Source organism: Anastrepha obliqua, chromosome 2 (assembly GCF_027943255.1).
Source record: "Anastrepha obliqua isolate idAnaObli1 chromosome 2, idAnaObli1_1.0, whole genome shotgun sequence".
Taxonomy (NCBI): Eukaryota; Metazoa; Arthropoda; class Insecta; order Diptera; family Tephritidae; genus Anastrepha; species Anastrepha obliqua.
In genome coordinates this window covers 132,547,455-132,570,614 of record NC_072893.1, presented here as the reverse complement: position 1 = coordinate 132,570,614, position 23,160 = coordinate 132,547,455, and the positions used below count along the sequence as shown (strand labels likewise).

The window sequence follows — 23,160 nt, the reverse complement described above, 5'->3', positions numbered from 1 at the left end:
TTCAGTAAGAGCGCTTAAAATTCAATTCAAGAGCGCTTCAACTTTTGAACTTTTTTGAATAAAACACAAACGGTTTGACTTTTTTAACTATTTTGTTTTTATTATCGAGTTTGAACATATACATTTAAGTATGAAATTCGATTTCTTTTGCATGACCACCACGTGCACGTTTTACGAAGTCCAATCGTTGAACCCAATTTTCGACCACTCTTTTGCATAAATCGGCCGAAATTCCAGCAATTTCGCGTTCAATATTGGCTCTGAGCTCACAAATCGTCGCCGGCTTGTTACTGTAGACCAATGACTTCACATAACCCCAAAACGGGACGGCTTGTTAAATGGACCGTAAAATGGCCGTAATGCCCTTAAAGTAGCAGCAACAGAACGATTATTTTCATAAAAAATTTGCACGATTTGCAATCGTTGCTCAAGTGTGTAGCGTTCCATGATGAAATGTATACTAATGAAGTTTACAAATGATAAGCGAAAAATAAAAAATATTGCGGAAAAAAGTTGAAGCGCACCTATTGAACAACCCTATAGTTTGGGCTACAGTATTCAGCTTGGCTCGACTCCTCCACGTTTGCCCACCTTTCGTATAGCCGGCGTTCGTTTACTTGCTGCACTTGCTATGCTGTATTTACCTAAGTTTTACTACTCACCTTTCAGTTTCCAACGCCACTCGTTTGTACTGTTCCTTCTTTACTTCTACAACTCACCTCACTCCCTTAGCGTAATGCACCACTGGCTGCAAAAGTTACTCACCACCTCTTGTTCTTCCGCTTTTGCTCACTTTTTATTTACTTACATTATTGTTGCGTGTTGCATTGTAGTATTTCTTATGATTATTGTTGTCGTTACAAATTTCGCTTGTTGTTAGTTTTGCAGCAACTGGTTACTTCGGTTGTGGTTGCCTTCATTGAATTTTCAATATCATATTTCAATACACCTGCGAACATTTCACTCTCGACTGTTTGCATTTATTCTGTGTTTTGATCTTTTTTATTTGCTTGTTTCTTCAATGTGCATTATTCATATTTTCCATATTCCCTCTCCCTTTCTGAGCTGCTGCCATGCAGTGCGTGGTTTTTGCAGCTTTGCATATGCATTTTTTCTATGCACTTTTGATTTCTACTCTACCTTATTTGCAACTTGCATATTTTGCTTTGCGTTCTCCTGAGTTGGTTGAGTGATTGCAGTGGAAATGGCACTGAAGTGAATTGCGGTGCACAACTCAGTGCCGGTGGTTATCGAGGTTTTAGTATAGCTTTTCTCAGCCATTTTGCATCCTGTGCTTGGGGCAGAAATTTGGGTCAAAAGCAGATGAGGATGTGCTGTATTTTAGTTTAAGTATAAGAAAACAGTTATTTTGCATTTTAACTTTATTATTTTTTCTCGCTGATAACACAGTCCTGCGAGGGTGAGTTTCTAGAATGGCTGTACTTGTTTCTTGTAGTTTTTTATGCGCTGAAAACGAATCTGACCTTCAAAATGCTCCATCACGTCAGGATTTTTGGTAAATGAAGCCTAAAAGGTCAAAAAATGGCCATTTTAGCCATTTTTGATATTTTTTTTTGGGATAGAAAATTTTTTTTTTCAATTTTCGACGAAAAGGTCGCATAGTACAACTCTTTAGCTTTAAAACCCATTTTTATAACCCAACGTACAATAATTTAAAAAAATGGGTTTTAAAGCTAAAGAGTTGTACTATGCGACCTTTTTGTCGAAAATTGAAAAAAAAAATTTTCTATCCCAAAAAAAATTATCAAAAATGGCTAAAATGGCCATTTTTTGACCTTTTAGGCTTCATTTACCAAAAATCCTGACGTGATGGAGCATTTTGAAGGTCAGATTCGTTTTCAGCGCATAAAAAACTACAAGAAACAAGTACAGCCATTCTAGAAACTGAAAAAAGTTAAATTTCGCAGGCCTGTGTAATCATTCATCCTTGTACCTCCGAACAGTTCCCCTGCAAGAAAGAAGCTCGCAACGCTCATGAATACTTCTCAGCGTGACCGCAAATCCCTAAGCTATTTTATAGTACAAATTCACTTGTGACTTCCCCTTGCAAAATTCATAGATATGTTAAGTCAAGCGTATACCACTCTCGCAAAAAATCTGCTTTGCAAACAAATTTACATCGCCAGCATTCACGCAAAATAAACATTTTTACTACCACTGTGTGGCCACCATAAATTAAATCATGCGTATTTAATCAAATACGCACATTACGCAAATATGTTGCATACTTTTAGGGAGTTGAAACCACGTGCTGCATAGCTTCTAAGCAATAACGGCACGTTCTACTATATATTTTCACATATGTAAGTAATTCTAATGCTACGCGCATTTCAACAAATTTTAAATTTCGCAGTTAAATTTTTCTCTAGCACGCAATATTTACAATGGACACAACTGAAATAATTGGAAATTTTTCTCTCGCACTCACCTGATACTTCTTGATGCTATCCAATTGCTCTAGCGTTGGTTCAACAATTTGCGCAATTTGTTGATGCTGCTGCTGGGGCGCACCACCAACGCCAACGCTGCCCATACGACGATCTGGCAATTGCGGCGCTGGCGTACGATTTATCAGACGGCCATCTTTTTCGATGCGCAGATGATCGCGTGGCGGCGGTACGGGCTTCACAGAACCATTCAACTGGGAATTGAGTGAGGATGAGTAAAAATAAATAGATTAGCGAAATCGCGGAAAATCATTTACAAACAAAAATTTATTCCGCTGCGCGTTAACTTTCAGTATTAACGGCATTACTAGAGTTAGTTAGTTAGCTAGTAGCAGTTAGTTTCGTTGTTGGTGAGTATGAAAGCTGTGCATGTAGCGTAAATGGAAAATGAGGTTATGTAAGTGATTTGGTGAGTAAATGGCTGAGTTAAATGAAAATAAAAGTGTTGAAAAGTGTTTGCGTTGATTACAGAACTGCAGGCGAGGCGAGCCCAGATGTTATATACGAAAAGCGGAAGCGATATTTTAAGGTGAGACTAAAAATAATTATTTTCATTTTCAGTGCCATGGGCGCCATGCCTATATAAATTATAAATTGTAATGTGTCAAGCATTGTTGAGCTAATACAGATGGATAAAATAAACGAAGTAAAAAGAAAAAATTACAATTGCATACAGAGTAAGTTTAAGGCAAACAGAGTTGCAGTAAGTTCAAATCTACCGATGAGTATTTTTTCATATGAAAGGCAGGGAGACAAGAAAACGAATCCACTGCTATTTCAGTGCCTTTTCAGCAAAGTTTATATCGTAAAAATTCATAATTTTTAATATATTTGGAAATCTAAGCTGATGAGCGGCTTGAGCTACTTTTAAAGTATGCGTTTTAGACTTTTCTCAATGCAATCTCCTCTTCATCATTACAGAAAATATGAGTGCATGCCCAGTTTAGTCAAGCATTGGGCGGAGTAACCCAAGCCAGCCAAAACTGTATAGCGCAACCTGTAAATAAAAGGAGTAACACGAAAAAGAAATGCAAATAAATACAGCGTGAAGAGTAATTTGTTTCAAATAGAGCTCCAAGGGTAACTTTAAGCGTCGTTCATCATTGACAAGGAATTTCCAACTAATTTTGCCAAGTAAGCTGCAAGCGCCTCTTTGCACATTAGGTTTCGCTGATCACTTCAGCAGCGCTTCAAAAGATGCCTGGCAGAATTATCACAAACTCGCTTTTAAAACTTGCTACTTTTATAAAAAAAAGTTATAGTTTATGAAATGTATGCAACTGTAAAATTTATGAGCGGAGATGGCATTTGGACCATGAAAAATTCTCACTTCACACCACAAAGTTTATAAATTTGCATAAACCATTAAACGCCGCTAACAAAGATAGGAATTTCGAAATGTGAGACAATTTAGTTTCGCCAGCTACTAAAAAATATGAGCAAAAAACAGGGTCCATCTCACCCCTGCTGTTGTGAGTTTTTCACATCTGCGCTGCATATCATCATTGCAACACGAAATTAGGTAGGATAAGTGTGTCGTCCACCGCCAACTTCTACTTGTGCTTCAACCATTTACTTTTATTCGAGCGGTCAGGCTGCTGCCCGTTTTCAGGTCAACCCCAAAGCATGGTCTTCCTCCCGCTTCCGCGGGGCTACTCTGCACTGAAAATTTCTCATTCAAGCATTTTTACAGCCAACGCTTCTACTAACTACTCGCGTACCACCGCAAGCTTTGCGGGCATTGGGTTTATGTGGCACGTTTACATTGTGATAAGCATCTGCAACATGTGCTGGCATGCAACACATTATTCGAAGTTTGCAATAGCACACTGATGGTGGCAACGGTAATAACGATTTTCACACGCTAATCCAGCTACAGCGGTTAGCGCTTAAGGTGCATCAAGCGGAAAGTGTAGAGAGGCAACATTTAAAATTATTATTATTGCTTTAATTTCCGGCGCCGTAAGGCAGCTAAGAACTCGCCAGCGGGTAGTGGTGCGAGGGATTAGGAGTTGCACAAATAAATTGCGGCAGAGGATATGAGAAAATTTTGCACGTGCCTGTGGCGGCAAGGCTGAATTAATTGCAAACAAAATATTTCTTATGCGGAATTTGGTTTCCAAAGCACAAGTGGTAATGCAGAGATTTCGAGCGAGATAACTAGTTGAGATTGGAATTTGGATTATTACATTTTTTCTATGAAGTCGTAGCTAACTAGAGTGGTAGAGCAACGAAATAACCGAAATGAATAACGGCTTTATCTTTTATTATTTTTTTTATTTTTTTGGAACAGAGAACGTGACTTGAGCGTGTGGCCGATTGCGGAGAAGAGCAGCGACGTGAGTGGATTTCATCGTCTCGATGACCTCAGGTATTTAGTAATTTGTTTGAGCACGATGTTCGGGTAAATTGGAGCGTTTTTGGTGAAGCTGCAGCCACTCGGCTAAGTCAGAGACTCCCATAGCTATCAAATTTGCTGGCAAGCAGAGTAGAGTAGAGTTGACCAGAAGATGGTACGGATGGTATTATTCACCAAACGAAGGAGTTCACTTGAAACAAATGCAAGACAGACACTTTAACCTCCTACTAAGATTTTCTCTCTCGTCAGCTTTAATGCAATCCTTACATACTTTCATGTCATCATTGCAACCTTACTGAGACTTAACTTGTAATAAGTAAGCCCAACCTTTCATGCATCTCCTTCATAAAAAAGCTGCCAGATAGTAAATTAAAGTAATTAACTTCGAGCTTGTTTTATGCTGGCAAATTCCAGTAGTACTGTGAAATCACAACTGCACAACTGCTCAATAGTGGCAATTGAATCACGAGGAAAGTTGATAATAAAAATGGCAACCCCAGACGAGGTAAGCGTTCTTCAAGAAACAAAACTTGTAGCAAATAGAAGACTTATTTTAGAAGAAAGCAGTAGACGAGCAGAGCAGCACAATGAAAAAAGGACGTCAGTCAAAAATGTCAAACGCATGAAGAACTCGGCAGTGGAAGAACAAGGCGCGCGGCGCTAAGTGTGCGTTCATCAGAGGTGGCAAAAGAAGAAAATGCAATAAAAAGAAAAAATTCCAAAGCACGAATTTCAGTTCAAGTTCAACATTGCTTAGTACCAACGGACACCCTACTCCATATGTGGCAACAATAGTAGCTCTACTGGAATATAATTTTGCACTCATTTCGATGTGACCGTTAATCTGCGTGAATGTGTTTGCCTGTTTTCACGTCACGTCGCGCGCCACTCTTCTTTTGCGTGCGCCATTTTTTGGGGAAAATTTCAAATTTATGAGCTCCGATGATGATTTGGCATCGCTGTAATGCAGCCATTTTGGATGCGACTATCATAAAACTTCACCCCAGCCATTACAGAGCGTAACGCCTGCCATGTGCAACATGTGTGTTAGCAACAGTTTCGCAAATCCCCACTTGTTAGAGGCGCTGACGCTACCAGAGATACCAGCAGGAGCTTTCGCGCATTCAATTGCAACACATTCGTTTCGTGCGTCATAACTGTAAACAAAATAGACAAGTAAAGTAATAGACAGAGACGCAGCAATGGCTGCTTTGAGTCGACATGCGTGCCAAAAAAAAAACTAAAACAAATAGCAAGGCACGTTGGGCGAGGAGGCTTGGCAGCAATCAGTGCAAGCAAAGGATTTGTCTTTGCAAACGGTATAGGGGAGGCACTCAACAGCACGCGTTTGTAATTTGTTGCCGCCACATTTGTGTGCATTTACACACTCAGGATGGTTGCACTCATAATTTTCCGCTTTCAGCTGTGCAGGCGCCAAAGCATGTGTGACAAGGACAAGTGCAGCCATTTAAGAGTCGTTACGGAATGTAAGCTCTATTAAAGAGAAATCGTTGACAGCTCCCAAAAAGGAAAAATTTTGATAATAAATTTATGTGCAGCAGCGCGTTTACGTTTTTACACTTGCAGGAAAGACAAAAAACATTGAAGCTACGGGATGGAGTAATCTTGTGCGTGTAAAATTTTTATGGATAATGGCACAGTATAAAAGCTCGTGGATATGGTAAGTGCGCTTAACATAGATAAGGAGATACATATACGAGTACTCAAAAGGAGATGATCCATATAACTTTTCAGCTCCTTTATGGGTAGAGAAGTGGCAAAAAACCCGAAAGTGCACACAATGCACCAGAATTTTTGCAAATCACATAAATTACCATGCGGACGCATCTCAAATTTTTTCGGACATAAATCATAAACTATTCTCCATATCCAACAAAACAAGCGGTAAGTAAAAAGTTGAATAGGAGCCAGTCCAGCATAGACTTAACACTTTTTTCTCCTTTTCTCAGGCACAGCATGCACCCGGATGACTGGAAATAATACTTAGCAAACTAAAACAAACTACAGAGAGCATGAACCTACGTAAAAAATAATAAGAAATAAAAAGAAAAAACTACAAATGGAAAATGTAAACAGGATCAGCCAGCCATAATAGTAGCAAAGAGGAACAGTAAGAGGTAAGTTTAGGACAACAGAGGAACTACGAGCACAGCTGCTGCTGTTGAGCAAATACGACAGGCTACATCCAGACGCAGTGACGGTGCGGAGCAACAGGAAAGTGTAGAAGACACAACATATTACAATTTTCAAAGTTTACTTAGTGAAGTGGACAGAGAGGAGTGAGTATCAAATGGTGGTAATACCTCATCGTTGCGCTTGGTCGAAGTCTTGACACTTTTGCCCACAGTGCTCACAAAGCAGCCATCGACTGCACTTATGCCGCTGCCACCCGATGGCACTTGCGGTTGCGGTTGCTGACGTTGCGTTGCTGTTGATTTATCTAATTTCTCAATGGAGCTGCTCAACGAGCCCAACGATAGCAGACTCTTCTGTTTAACCAATTGCTTCAGTGGATGACAACCGGACGTTGACTTTGTGGTTACAGATGACTGATGGTCCATGGAGGGTGGTGAACATGTCGATGACAACGATACGATACCCGAGGCCGTGGCGGAGATGGATGCCAATGCCGAATAAGAGCCGGAGAGAGAGGAGCACATGGGCGAAAAGGAGTTATCATTAGTCTTGCTATTGTTGTTATTGTAGTTGGTGGTGTTGTTTGTATTGGTGGAAGAGGCGGACGATGAGTTGATGTGCGTCAGTGTGGTGTTCGCCGTCGAGGTGGACGAATTCGATGACAGCTGCGATGAGAGCGAGGACAAATGTGGTGGCGGCGGATAACGTGGCGGTGTCTTTACTATCTCTATGAAACTGTCCGGCACGTCGACGGGCAGCTCGCGATGCTTGCCCGACGGTTGTAGTAGGCTAGCGGCCACCTGCTTGCACATTGAAAGTGGCAGCAACTCGTACTCGGGCGGCGCGCCACCCAAACCCTCTATTAATGGCGCATCTTTGCCACTAGGCGAGGAGCCGGCAGAGCTGTTCAGTGAACCACCAACGCCACCAGAACCAGAGCCAGCACCACTGCCGCCGCCAACACCACCGCCACGCTTAGACGGCGATGATGAATTTGATGAATTACTCGTGTTGTTGTAGTGATTGATGTTAATGTTATTGTTATTTAGACTGTTAATGTTGTTGTTTTTGTTATGCAAATGACAGTATGCAATGGAATCGAACGAGCTCTTGCTGATGGACTCCTCGTACGACGATGAATACGAAGAAGAGCCGGCGCGTTGCAGCAGCCCACCATCGATGACCATCAGTTCGAACTCCTCGCCAGGGGTGGGCGGTGTGCCGCTACCATTTGGATTGCTGCTGGTCGCAGAGTATTTATTGTTGAGTGGCGGATACGCCTTCTTGTTATTGGATATGCGCATATGTGCTGCGGTTAGTGGCTGTTGTTGTTCTGGTGTATTGTTATTAGTTTTGTATTGTTGTGTTGTTGGCTGTGATGAATTAAGTTGTACAACAGTCGATTGTTTTTGTTGTGCGTATTGTGGGCGTTCCGTTGCAGTAGCCAAATTGTTTTCGTAATTTTCAATTTGATCCAGTTTCAATTGATGTTGTTGGTTGTACAAATTTTGTTGTTTCAAAAGTGTATTCGTATCATTGAGTAGCGCAATTTTGGTGAATGTCGATATTGATTTTGTAGATGAAGGTGGTGATATATTTGTTGACGTTGTAGTTACAATTGTTTGTGTTGTTGGTTTTATTGTTGTTGTTGTTGTTGATGATGTAGATGGTGGTGGTGGTGGTGGTGGTAATGGTGATTCGCATTTAGAATGATACGTAACAATTAGTCTGTTACCGTTACCGTTAAATATTTCAACGCATTGTGTGGTGCACTGGTTAGTGTCGGTTTCGATGTTGGTTACATTGGTGATGGAAGCAGTGTTAGATTCAAAGGATTTTTGTTGGTTAATGAGCATTGAGGGTGGGGGAGAAGTTGGTAATGGTGGTGGTATTGGTGATGAGGTTTCAGTCGATAATGGTGATGATGACGATGATTTTTGTGATGAGGATAGTGATTGTGTTGGTGATTGTGCGTTTAGTGCTTGGGTGTCAAATGAATGTTTAGAAAATGTTGTTGTTTTGGTTGTGGTGCAAGTGAGTGTGTTGGATTTGTTGAGATTTAGTGCTTGCATACATTTGTGCTTATTGGGTAGGGTATTTGAGTAATTGGTGCAATTCTTTTTCATTGCTGAGGTGCATTGCTTCCTTGACCTCCAGTCAAGCTTAAGACTATTTACCTGTGGTGGACGGTGTGGTGGTGGATAACGTGGAGGTGTCTTATTACGCGCGATAAAATTATCTGGACAATCGACAGCCATCTCACGATGTGGACCTGAAGGTAGACAAAAACAATTAGTACAAACAAATAAATTGGGAAAGGACACTGAAAGCTTTGTTCAGCTAAGTTCGCTATTCACCATTATCTTGATTAACTGAAAGCATTGTCAACATTTCCTGATCGATTTCTTTGCTATCACCAGAATGTTGTCGATAATGCTGACTACTAATATAGTCGTCCGGTAAGCACGGCTTCAAATCGTCACCATCAATAACGACAATACTGGAGCCGGAGCGACGGCGAGGCCTGCAATAGAAGAACAAAAGAACGTGTATTAAGTCGAGAGTAAAATTTCATAATTTTTTTATACATTGTTGAAGTTGTCTGCTTCCAAATATATATATATAATTGGCGCGTACACTCTTTTTGGGTGTTTGGCCGAGTCTCTCCGGTGTGCGTCTTGATGTTGTTCCACAAATGGAGGGACCTACAGTTTCAAGCCGACTCCGAACGGCAGATATTTTTATGAGGAGCTTTTTCATGGCAGAAATACACTCGGAGGTTTGCCATTGCCTGCCGAGGGGCGACCGCTATTAGAAAAATGTTTTTCTTAATTTTGGTGTTTTCACCAAGATTCGAACCAACGTTCTCTCTGTGAATTCCGAATGGTAGTCACGCACCAACCCATTCGGCTACGGCGGCCGCCAAAAATAATAGTATAAACAAAGATTAAGAAGAGAAAAAAAAAAAAAAATTTTATGTCTGAAAGCATTGCTCCAAGTGTATTTCTGCAATGAAAAAGCTCCTCATAAAAACCATCTGCCGCTCAAAATCGGCTTAAAACTGTAGGTCCCTTCCTATCAAGACGCACGCCACAAATAGGAGCAGGAGCTCGGCCAAAGCTTTTTCATGGCAGATATTGATACCTTTCCACACTTGCTATCTTCCCCATTAATTTAAATTACAGTATCAAAATGTCTCGAAATTTATATCCCTGAACTTATCGATCTGTGGTCGAGCATACAAGTCAGAGACTTACTAAAATTTCAGTCAAATTGCGGTGTAGAATGCTCAGAAAACATAGATCGGGTAGTCGATAAACCACAAGCCTCCAAGAGAAATTCAGAATGGCTCACCTGAACGCTACAGTAAATATCGGTAACAGTATTCGTCGAATAGGCCCTTAAAACAATTGGATCCCAATAAGAACCTGATAAAACCGTGACAATACTACAGTTCTTCTTCATTCACTTCTGTTCCATCTTCATTTACGTGAAGACCCGCAGAAGTTGGCTAATTTTTGTTCGAACTCAGTTAGGGCTCTATAGAGATTTCTCGTATTTCCACACTAGCCACTAAAGCAACACTGGCCTCATCTGTATATGTATATGTGTAAGTGCATAGTGTTTAGTTCAGTTGAAGTGGCAAGCCCAGCCTGATATTATAAATTATATTTTATCTCTTTATACTCTACGAAATTCTAATTTCGGCGCTTACTCCTCTATCCAAAAACAATTTTCAGTTTCAAAATTTTCAATCATTCTCAATCAGTGAATATAATCGAATTCCTTCATTTAATAATCAAATACTAAGTGGGAGTGTATTGGCACTATTCTTTGCTTTAATGACCGGAAATTGTTATGAAATATGTTTCCACAAGGGTATTGGCTTTCCACTGCATTTCACAAAGATTTGGTTGGAAAATTTGAGATTTTCATTAATAACAAAAACAGATAAGAGGTAATGTTGTAGATATGAGTGGAACAAACAACAACAACCCACGCCCGGATTCCTATCGCATAACAAATGGACAGAAAAAAGCATTAAAAATCAACGCCAACTTTGCCTTTGCCGAGGGTTCGCTCTGCTAGTCAAGCGCTGAAACGTTTGCTAATACCTGACTGCTGTATTTGCTCCAAAATCTCGCACATTTACTCACTCGTTTCCTTTGGCGGAAATGACAATGACAGCAAAACAAATATTGACAAACGCGCAAATCTAACATTTCAGTTCATTTAGAGCGAACAAAAGAAGTGCCGTAGTGGAGTGAGTGAGTAGAGGAAGATAGGCAAACAGGAGGGAGGTAAGCAGCGTTGGTGCCGGCTTGAAACAGTATTATATGTAGAAAAATGCCGCAAAGTGTGGCGTGAAGATAAATGAAAGTCAAGCCAAAGTAAATGCACACCGAGAAAATTAGAGGCGGGAGGAGGAAGAGGTAGCGATAAGCAGAAGTGGGTGCGTGAGGGGAAAGCGCATAACGCCGAGCAAAGCAGGTGATTTTAAAGTTTGTTTGTTTGTTGTTTTTCTGTTTGCTTGGCACAGATATGCCTTACACACACATGCACGCACACAGCGCTAACCGTTTAAATATCGCATGTCCCTCGGCTCCGCTTCACCACCTTGTGGCCATAGTTAGTTGATGCCTTTCATTCGCTTGATTTCTGAAATGAAATTTCCACAACCAAAAATGCCATAAATAAACAATAGAGTTCCAGCACTAATGACTTCGCATAGCCATATTGGAAAATAGCGGACGCAGCGAAGCTGAAAGTGATGGAAGGAAAAGTAATGAAAAACCCGCAACTTGCAACGAATAGACAAGCGCACAGGGGCGGACAAAGGAACCTGAACGTGAGCAGCGTAAAAGAAACAAATCTTCATTCCATTAGGCTGCCTACATACATGCATGCACACATACATACCCACACATACACAAATATCGCACGCTGTCGGTAAGCGAGTAGGTCAATATGGTATATAAAACCCGGTCAATGAGGCATTAAGCATGGCCCATAAACACCGAATCGACACCGACACCGACACTGACAGCGCATTGTTGTCTGTCCAGATATTCGCTGTTAAATATTAAATTACCAGCAGAACGACAAGCGTCCAGCTTTGACTCAGGAAACAGTGAAAGGCAATGCGAGTGCATGAGGAGTAAATAAATGAGTTAGCGGCACACACACAAGCGCGCATTGTTGTTGTGCATTTATATTCGTTTGCTTGGCGCTGCATAACTCAATATTGAAGCGTGAAGAAAGGAAAACAAAAACGATGCTTTCCCATTTTCCTTATTTTTCCTTTTTTCTTTTTAGTGCAGCGTCAGTTCCAGGTAAATTCCTCTGCATTTGTAAGTATTTGTATTGCTGCAACGTGGTAATTTTCCATTATTGTATGTGGCATTAAGGTCGTTGCAACTGCCAACAGAAAATTACTCGTAAGTGTTTTCCAGATTTTCATTTTTTTTTTGTTTTTTGCCTTTGATGAGAATTCTTTCCCAGTGATGAGAATTTTTATGGCCGAGTGAGTGGCCGCATGAGTGTTCACCTGATAATTATAGATATTATATTTGTATGTGCAAGTAATTTGGAAAGTCTCGAATCAGTGTAATTTTAGCAAGAACCACATTTCTTCTGCTGAGTACAAAAACAAAACAAAAAATGGTGAAATAAATTCGGTAAATCCTGTAAATCATAATTTTGTAGGAAATTGCGTGAAAAGAAATCAGGCGTAGAAATGGAAATTTTCGGTTGAAAAAGGAGAGAAATTTTTGCATGACGGACGGTAAAAAGTAAGAAAATTGAATATTTTAATTTTTATTATTTTTCATAAAAAAATATCCCAAAAAAGTTTACATTCAACTTAATAGAAAGATGAAACTATAGAAAAAATGCTCTTTTAATTTAGTTTTTAGAGTTTTCAACTATTTCTAACAAGAGGACTAACGTAAGGGAGAGTTTGCATAGAGCAACCGCGCTGAAAAAACCGGGTTTTTTATTGCTATAAAGCTGTGTAAACTTAAAATTTTCAAAATAAAATCACAACTTTGCAACAAAATACCAACTATTTTTTACTTTTTTTAATTTTAATTTCAACTCTCAGAGCCCTCAGTCTAGTGAAAGCTTTAAATTTCATTTAGTCCAGTCAAAAGAAGATTTAACTTAGTAATTTTAGGAGTATGCGAGTTTATGGTTTTATTATGTAAAGCCCATCACTGTGAACTTAAGTTTGAGTTTTCGGGGTCGGGGGTTGTGTTTCGCGGCCGCCATCTTGGAAATAAGGGTGCAACTGGATTTTTGCGATTATCTCGTGAATTTCGAAAGTTACGAAAATTTTGTAAAATACTTTTTTGTAGATAATAATATTATCTACAACTTTCATTTAAAACTTTTTATTGTAAAATTAATCATAAAAAAGTTATAAACAAAATTACGCGAAAAATTAAGGGATGCATTTTTTTCAAGCGTAATAACTTTTTTTTATTGATTTTATGGAAAATATGCATCAGAGCTTTTTTATAGAGCATTCTTTTGTGAACATTTTTGTCCTTAAGTTTTTTTCGCTATCTTTATTTAGTCTTATGACTTTGAGCTGCTAAGCGGAGCAACCATTACATTAGCGAAGCGCGTACATGATTACACAGGCCGACAAAATTTAACCAACATTCAGACTCAGAAACCAGACTATATATTTCCGAAGGTTTATGATGCGCTGAATCCAAATCTGGCCTCAGAATTGCTCTATCAGCTCTGGTTTTTGAGATATCCTAACCTAAAAGTGCAAAAAACACCGTTTTTGCCCATATTTGAGGTTATGTAGCCTTGCAGATGTTTTCTCTCACCGAAATTAAAGGATGGCATCTTTAAATACAAGCCTTCTTTTTTCAAATGGCGTTGAGTTTGCTCAAATATCATTTTTTTCGCTGAGATATCGCATTTTGAAATTTTCATGTTTCTAAATTTTCCTACACCTGAAAATCGATTAAGATAACATGGACATGATATAGTCGATTACTAATTTTCTTGAATTGAGTCTTATTTTTCTTAAAATTTTGTCTCACGCCATAAGTGTGCTGACTCACCACACCCCTACACTTGCTTGCGGTATGGTAGGGGTGGTTTCTAGGGGTTAGGGCTGTGTCTGACTCGGTACCCGTGGGTTAGATAGTGTAGGGGTGTGGTGAGTCAGCACACTTATGGCGTGAGACAAAATTTTAAGAAAAATAAGACTCAATTCAAGAATATTTGATATTTGAGCAAACTCAACGCCATTTGAAAAAAGAAGGCTTGTATTTAAAGATGCCATCCTTTAATTTCGGTGAGAGAAAACATCTGCGAGGCTACATAACCTCAAATATGGGCAAAAACGGTGTTTTTTGCACTTTTAGGTTAGGATATCTCAAAAACCAGAGCTGATAGAGCAATTCTGAGGCCAGATTTGGATTCAGCGCATCATAAACCTTCGGAAATATATAGTCTGGTTTCTGGGTCTGAATGTTGGTTAAATTTTGTCGGCCTGTGTAAACATGTACGCGCTTCGCTAATGTAATGGTTGCTCCGCTTAGCAGCTCAAAGTCATAAGACTAAATAAAGATAGCGAAAAAAACTTAAGGACAAAAATGTTCACAAAAGAATGCTCTATAAAAAAACTCTGATGCATATTTTCCATAAAATCAATAAAAAAAAGTTATTACGCTTGAAAAAAATGCATCCCTTAATTTTTCGCGTAATTTTGTTTATAACTTTTTTATGATTATATTTACAATAAAAAGTTTTGAATGAAAGTTGTAGATAATATTATTATCTACAAAAAAGTATTTTACAAAATTTTCGTAACTTTCGAAATTCACGAGATAATCGCAAAAAACCAGTTGCACCCTTATTTCCAAGATGGCGGCCGCGGGACACAACCCCCGACCCCGAAAACTCAAATTTAAGTTCACAGTGATGGGTTTTACATAATAAAACCATAAACTCGCATACTCCTAAAATTACTTAGTTGGCTATTTTTTTTGTCTCTTTTGACTGGACTAATTGGTTTTTGAGTGACTTCCGAAGTAATAATCAACCAAATTACTCGCAGAAGCAGACATTTTAGGTTAAGTTGGGTAGCCAGGTTGCTTGCCGAAGACACCCGGTAGCCCTAAGACCCATTATGAAATCTGCATTTAATTTCAATCCCCTAACTAAGTTGTATAAACCACTTAGAACTTTTTAAGAAGGTAACTAGACCCTCCAGTGAAACCTGTTGCAAATTTCCCAGGTCTTCAGAGAAACAAACATTTACAGATTAGGTGTTATATCCACATCGGATATGCCTATCTATGTTAATTTCAACTCCAAACAAATCAGAACTTTTTGCTCGACTATATTTAGAGCAAATTTAATTTCGAAGCCTAAAATTCTCACACAAATTTTTAAGAATATTTCCATGTAATATATGTAAATATGAAAGAAATCCCCACTTGTGTGTAAATTACGCTTACGTCGCTTACGTTTTTTTGAATATTTTTATAACTCAATTTTTATCGTAATACCAAATAGTGAGTGATAGTTGCGGTGTACAGACGTGTTTTGGTTCGCTCCACAATTGTGTTTATTTTCTAGCGAATCCGTCAATTAGTGCCTATTTTGAAAACATGCCCTGCACATGCAAGCAAAAAGTCGACCGTGGTCAACCAAAAATTCAATGTTCAAAATGCAAGGAACTTTTCCACTTAAAATGTGTTAACCTGTCGGAAGCTGATGCCGACTTTTTTATCAAGTTTGAACGTGACTTTCTGTGTGCAGTTTGCTCTAAATTGCGGCGAAACTCAATTCGGTCCCCGCCTCCACCCCGCAACACACCTGATGCATTGCCGCCTGTGGATGATCGGGAAATTGTGATTGTGCCAGAAAAACAACAAGGACCATCTGTATTTCAAAAGGTAAACAATAGCCAACATAAAGACAATGAAACGGAATCTGCGCTCATTGCTGTTGTGCAAGAACTAGCTGGGCTTAGAGCAGAGAATGTTCGTGTGCTTTCTCTGCTCCAATCTCTTCACAATGATAAGCAAATGCTATTGGGAAAGGTTGATAACCTTCAATCAGAAATTCTCTCTATGAAGAGATTACTTAATAACTGCTTTACTGCAGTAAATCCTGAGGCTGTTAATGTGCCTATTTGTGCTGATGATAAGACTAGCTGTATCTCGCGCGCTGCTAACACAACGAATCCGATGTCAACAACTGTGCCAACTATTTCTGTTGCCAACAATTCTACATCGAATGCTGCTGCTGACGCCTCCGCTTCTATCTCATACGCTGCTGCTGCCTCTGCCTCTGAGACTTTGTCGCCGTCTGTTGTGCCTTTCGTTCGCAATCGCTCTCAGCTATTGCCTCGCCCAATTCTTGCTAGTGGAGTTGATGCTCCCTCCGTTAATGTTAAGAGCGTAAATAATAATTTACCTTCGCGGATAATTGCTTCTCAACTTCCAAACTCTTCGCAGGCTCCCACTGATTCTGCCTGGGTCTCTGTTGAGACTAAAAAGAGTAGACGTAAGAAAAATCAATTACGTGTTGTTGGATCTGGTGTGAACAACGAACTTGAGGTGGCTGTACGCTATAAGTGGCTACATTTGTCATCTTTCTCACCTACGGTGTCAACTGATAACATCATTCAGTATGTTAATAAACATGCCGGCTTAGATACGAAGCATATCTTATGTTATAAGCTTATTAAAAAAGAGACAAATGCGGACTCTCTTAGGCATATAAACTTTAAGTTAGGTGTTAGTGAACATAACTATGATAAACTGCTTAAGCCTGAGATTTGGCCTGCTAATGTATCCATTCGTCCGTTCAATTTTTTAAGCAAGCAACTAAGTCAACTGCCGCAGAATTAGTTGTCTGTGCTAGGCCTAATAATCGAAACTAGCAAACCCGGCCCCCTTCGCTGGGCACACTAAAATAGAATATGTATGGTTTAGAACAGAAAATATATGGTTTTCATATTATTTATTTCTTTATTCTTTATTCAAGCGCTTGATTTTTGAGTAAATATAAAATATAAATTGAAAATCAGGAAAAAGGAAGATTGTTTTTAAATTTCAAATCAACGCATATGAATAAACAATCGTCTTTTTTCCTGATCATCCATGCATTTTTCGTTTCAATTTATAAGTTTTATTAAGCATTGGAGCTTTTTTAACCATTATCCATTTATATTTTTCAAAAAAAAAAAAAAAAAAAACGAAAAAAATTGTTTTTACCACGAACACATAATTTCATTCGGATTTCACATTAAATTCTCAAATTTCGTAAGAAATTATTCACTGTTCCAAAATCCACTCCAAAAAAATTCACAAACAATTTTTACATGTTGCACTTACGTTTTTTCCTTATGGCATCCAAATCAGAAAGAAATATTGACACATTGTAACTCACACTGTCAATTTGACAGTTCAGTTCCGCCCCAAGCGTTAAAAAAGTAAGCAACATTATGGCTGGCTGAAAAGAACGCTGTACCCGTTGCCACTGCTCCGAATTACAACCAAACTTTACGAAACCCATTTTCAATACTTACTTAACAATGTGTGTAAGTTTGGTTTAATTCGGTGCAAAGACACGGCGGGTCCACGTTTTGGCATATATTTCGAGACCCTAGTCATCAATAGGTATGAAAATTACCCCGTATTAAAGCACTTATCAACAGCTTTCGTTTGATACCCATATTGTACATACACATCCAAAGGTTACCCGGGTCCACGTTTTGACCTATATCTCGAGCCCTATCCACCAATAGGAATCCAAACTATACGGAAACCATCTTCAATACCTTCTTAACAATGTGTGTAAGTTTGGTTTAAGTCGGCGCAGACACGCCCGGTTAGCGAACACACACAAAAAGTTGACTTTATTTTATATATAAGATTTTTTTCAGTTTGTGTCCTAAAAATCCAAATATCTTACGGAACCCTATTTTTTTCCAAAATAAAATGTAATCCATGTTACTCGTGGATAATGTAGTTTTCGAATGGTGAAAGAATTTTTAAAATCGGTCCAGTAGTTTTTGAGCCTATTCGTTACAAACAAACAAACAAACAAACAAACAAACAAACAAACAAACAAAGTTTTCCTCTTTATAATATTAGTATAGATAATAGTCGAATTAAGATTTACTATGAAAATGCGTCCGGCATGCGTACTAAGGCAGAGCATGTACATTCCCTTAGTTCGCAATTAGATTATGACATATTCGTTCTTGTTGAGACCTGGCTAAATGCAAGTTTTTATGACACTGAATTCTTTAACCCGAACCTATTTAACGTTTTTCGCAAAGACAGAGACGCTGCAAAAACAGGGTGCTTGCGCGGGGGTGGTATTCTTATTGCTATCAGGTGTCACTTAAACGCATTTTTGTGCCCCTCATGAACGGTGACTCTCTACTGGATCAGATCTGCGTCTGCATAAGTAGTCCCAACTCACAAGGCTCTTTATATCTGATTGCCTCGTATTTGCCGCCTGAAAGTTCATACGAGCTGTACAAAGCGCATGTTGACAACATAGTATATCTTGTCCTAAATTATTTAAATGACAATAATTTATGTGTGTTAGGTGATTTCAACTTGAGTAAAATAAATTGGTGTGCTAGTGCCTCTAACTCCATTCTCATACCAAATAATGTAACTGCAAACCATGAATTATAATATATCTTATTGATAATATTCTTAGTCTTAATTTATTTCAAATTAATAATTTTGTTAATTCTCTGAATAGAATATTAGACCTCATATTTGTAAGTGATAACATAAACTACGAGATCAATGAATGTTTGAATTCCATAACTCCAAAAGGTAAGCATCATTTACCCTTAGTTGTCAAAATCGACTTTTATAGTTTTGCTACTATTGCATCTGATGTCAGGCAATCATTCAATTATTCTTCATGCGATTTTGTCAATTTCAATGACTTATTACTTGACATTAATTGGGATAATTTATTTGCTGATCTTGACACATCTAGTAGTTTTTCTGCGTTTAAGTCCATTTTGTCTAAACTCTGCTTAGATAACATTCCGCTCAGAAAGAAAAAGCCCTATAAATTGCCCTGGTATTCTAAGTCTCTGAAGAAGCTTTAAAATCTTAAAAATAATTATTTCAAGAAGTTTAAATCTACGAAGAATCATTTGTACTTCGTTAAATATAAGCAAGCGTTAAAGGATTTCAACGATTTAAATAAATCTCTCTATAACAGCTATATTACCAATATAGAGTTAAACATTAAAGCGAATCCCAAAATCTTCTGGAAATACATAAAATCTAGAAGGAGTAGTGCCAGTGTTCCCACTGGTATGTTTTTCGATAATAGCCAAGCGCGAACCCCAACTGAAGCGGCAAACTTGTTTGCTGAATTTTTTAAATCTAATTTTGTTGACGACGAACTTGATCGCCCATCCGACTTTTCTTCTGACTTAGATTATGCCCTGAACTTTGGAGGTCTTTGCCTCTCTTCTGAGGATATTAGTAATGCTTTAACTAAATTGAAATCATCCTCTCAAACTGATGCTGATGGACTTTCAGCAGTTTTGATAAAAAACTGTCCGGCCTTCGTCTATCCCCTGAAAATTATTTTCAACAAATCTTTATCGTCGGGGTGTTTTATTGACGCATGGAAACTCTCTTTCATTACGCCCTTCTTTAAGAGTGGCAATAAAAATGACGTTAGAAATTATAGACCTATCTCTAAGCTGTCGACTATTTCCAAAATTTTTGAGCATGCGGTCTATGCAAAGCTGAGTTTTGCCGTTAAATCTTTAATTTGCCCTAATCAGCATGGGTTTATTGCTAACAGATCTACAGTATCTAATCTGGCCGTTTTTAGTGAATACTGCATTGATTCTTTCTCCGCTGGCTTCCAGGTTGACTGTATTTACACCGACTTTTAGAAAGCCTTCGACAAAGTTTCTCATAGAATCTTAGTTAAAAAATTAGCTAGTCTTGGCTTTCATTCTACATTTCTGCAATGGATAAGCTCTTACTTGAGCAATAGGCGCTGTGTTGTAACAATCGATGGTATTTCATCTACCTCCTTTGCTGCCATCTCAGGTGTTCCGCAAGGAAGTATCTTGGGGCCGCTTTTATTTGTGTTATTTATTAATGACATCAAAAGTTGTTTCACATTTGCTAAATTTTTGCTTTATGCTGATGACCTTAAGATCTTCTCAGCGATCAAGACGCAAGAGGATGCCACTAAACTTCAAGCCGATATGAATAGGCTTTACTTCTGGTGCCAGAATTCACGACTTTCGCTGAACTTATCTAAGTGCTTCCAAATATCTTACTCTAAAACATCTAATATTTTGTGCACTAAGTACAGGATCTCGACATGTGCCCTGCAGTGTGTTAGTGAGTTTAAGGACCTTGGCGTCATCTTCGATAACAAATTCTCTTTTAATAACCATATAAATTATATTACTTCTAAATCTTTTTCGATGTTGGGCTTCGTCAGACGGAACGCCACTAAGTTCTCTGATCCCTATACCATTAAGTTACTGTATACATCTTTTGTTAGATCTCACTTAGAATATGCTGCTTTTATTTGGAGACCTTGTAGTCAGCAAGCTATTAATAGAATCGAACGTGTGCAAAAAATATTTCTCAAATATGCCCTTCGGTCCCTGAATTTTATTGATCCCATGCCATCATATTCTGCTCGTCTCATGCTTATAAGTCTCAAGTCCTTAGAAATTCGTAGGACTATACTGTGTCTGTCTTTTACTCATAATATTATTACTGGAGTAATTGATTGTCCCTACTTGTTGGAAAGGATTCGATTTAATGTTCCCCAGCGATCTCTTAGGAACTTCTACCCTTACTATGGGGGAAACTTTAAAACTACGTATGCCAGCAATGCTCCCATTACTCGTGCTTTACGGGAATTAAATGCCGTTCATAATGATGTTCTTCTTGATTTCTCGCTTTCAAGAACAGCACTTTTAAATCTTTTGAATTCTATATTATAGTTAGTTAGTAGCTAGTATAGTTTTTAAATACATATAATATATTTATAGCTTAATCTAAGCAACTTTTGTATCATAGTCTGTAAGGATTGTAATTCATAGACTTAAATAAATAAATAAATAAATACATTTTTGAATTTAAAATCGAATCCTTAAATAATTTTCGTCACAGAATTTCTCTCACCACATTTACCTTCCACTCAATCACACTTCAACACATGGTTGCACTTGCACAAAATTCCATTTCTATGATTATCGGTCCATCGTCGTTGTCTGACAGCACATAAATTTCGACAATTTACATAAAATTTCACAAATCTTAGATGAAATGAGCGACGAAATGTCACAAACACAAAGAAACTGAAATTTGCGAGAAAAAACGAATAAAAGAGGAGCAAAGCAACACCAACATCGCAGATTTGCCACAGAAAAGTGCAATGGAGCAAAACCTAAATCATAGCCAAGTATTCGCGCTTGTTTGAATGCAATATATAGATACGCATATATGCATGTGTGCAACAATGGCTGCAGCTGACCAGTTGACTGGCTGGCTGACTGACTAGCACCATCGACCGACCGCCTTTCTATCAGCTTAAAAGTTAAAAGCTGCTCAAACGCTCAACTGCATTGTTGATGGAAAAGTCAAATTGTCAATGCATTAGCTTAGTAGCTCAGTGGCATGTCAACTGACTGCTGCATGTGGCATGTTGCATGACAATTTCACATAGGTGTATCTTTACTCGCTAGCGCACAGCTCTTCAAACAGTGTATTGGGATTTACTTCGGAAAGTATTTGTATTGCTGGATGTGACTTTGACTTTCAGTCTCTCTGGCTGACTGCCTTTGTAGTTGTTATTGTCGTTGCCACTGTCGATTGTCTCTGCCACTGCGGTTGACTAAACTTGAATGCCAAAGCTGTGAGTCGTAGATAGAGATTAAGCATTTGCTGATTATGGCCAGCCCACTCGGTCATTGTTCTCATTTGTATGCTTTTGTGTTAGATGCATGGGTGTGTGTGTGTGTGTGTACGGGCTTGTGAATATCCTTTGAGGTTAGCAAGCATTTCTTTGAAATGTAGTGTTATTTTATTTCATTTATTTTTCTTTGTTGTTGTTGTTCTGTTATTGCGCCATTTAAGCACGTACTGACTGCTGTCGATTGCGGAGTAGCGCAAAAAGCGCACTCCCATCACTCCGACAGGGGCGAGTAGATTTTCGTAGTGGATTTCACTTTCTACTACTTGATTTTCCTTTTGCTTTTTCTTCTGCCACTCTAATCTTATCAACTGAATTTTCACAAGTGTTTTTTTTTTTCAAGTGCCCTTTGAAACCAGGACAAGCCTGTTGTTTCGTCGAAACTCCGCACCCCACGGGACAACCGCCAGGTATTACATCGTGGGGGGGAAGGGCGAGTTAGTCGCCGGTCCTTCGTCGTATTCTTTCGAGGGTCCTTGGTTTTTTCATAGTCTCTGCTATGACATCGCATGCTGCCGTCCATTTTTCCCTGCTTTGTAGCATGGATTGCACGAATGTATCTGAGTCGTAGTTTCCTCAAAATATTCGCCGAAGCTTCGATCTAGATCCATACAACCGCTTACATTCGAAGAATACGTGGTGAACGTCTTCTATGGCGTTTACGCCACAGTGATCGTAAGTGGGATCCGATTCATGTTTGTACCGATGGAGGTATGCTTTGAAGCATCCATGCCCGGTTAAAAATTGCGCCAGATAGAAATCCACTTCTCTGTGTTTTCTTTCAATCCAGCTTCGCAAGTCTGGAATGCATTGATGTGTCCAGCGGCCCTTCGTTGTAGTATTCCATTTTTGCTGCCAAGTTTGGGTACTAGTTTCCCGTGCTACGATGCGTTGCGTTTCACTGTTGGCCAATACTGCTGCTTCGTTTGCCAATATCTCTATTGGATACATTCCAGCGATAACCAGCGCTGCTTCTTCTGAAACCGTTTTAAAGGCGGAACAGACTCGAAGCGCACATAAACAATACGCCGCCTTATACCGCGTAAGTAGGAAGGATGTTGCGTAGCCATGTACCAAACAGGGGCACCGTATAGTATTTGGCTCTTCACCACGCCTGCTAGGAGTTGGCGTCGCCGTTGTTTTGGCCCGTGGGCGTTTAGCATTATTCGCGATAAGGCTGCTACAGTTACTGATGCTTTT

General features: G+C 39.0%; 1 protein-coding gene across 2 annotated transcripts in view; it reads right to left on the bottom strand.

Annotated features, from left to right (window-relative positions):
* Positions 1 to 23,160, bottom strand: part of LOC129239676 (uncharacterized) — a 226,779-nt gene that overhangs the window by 43,464 nt on the left and 160,155 nt on the right. For both annotated transcript variants that reach the window (XM_054875371.1, XM_054875372.1), the window contains exons 7-10: positions 9,342 to 9,508; positions 9,162 to 9,256; positions 7,152 to 8,357; positions 2,450 to 2,662 (exon numbers count right to left, since the gene is read on the bottom strand). In XM_054875371.1, coding sequence (XP_054731346.1) covers positions 2,450 to 2,662; positions 7,152 to 8,357; positions 9,162 to 9,256; positions 9,342 to 9,508 — 1,681 coding nt within the window. The remainder of the gene's footprint in view (positions 1 to 2,449; positions 2,663 to 7,151; positions 8,358 to 9,161; positions 9,257 to 9,341; positions 9,509 to 23,160) is intronic.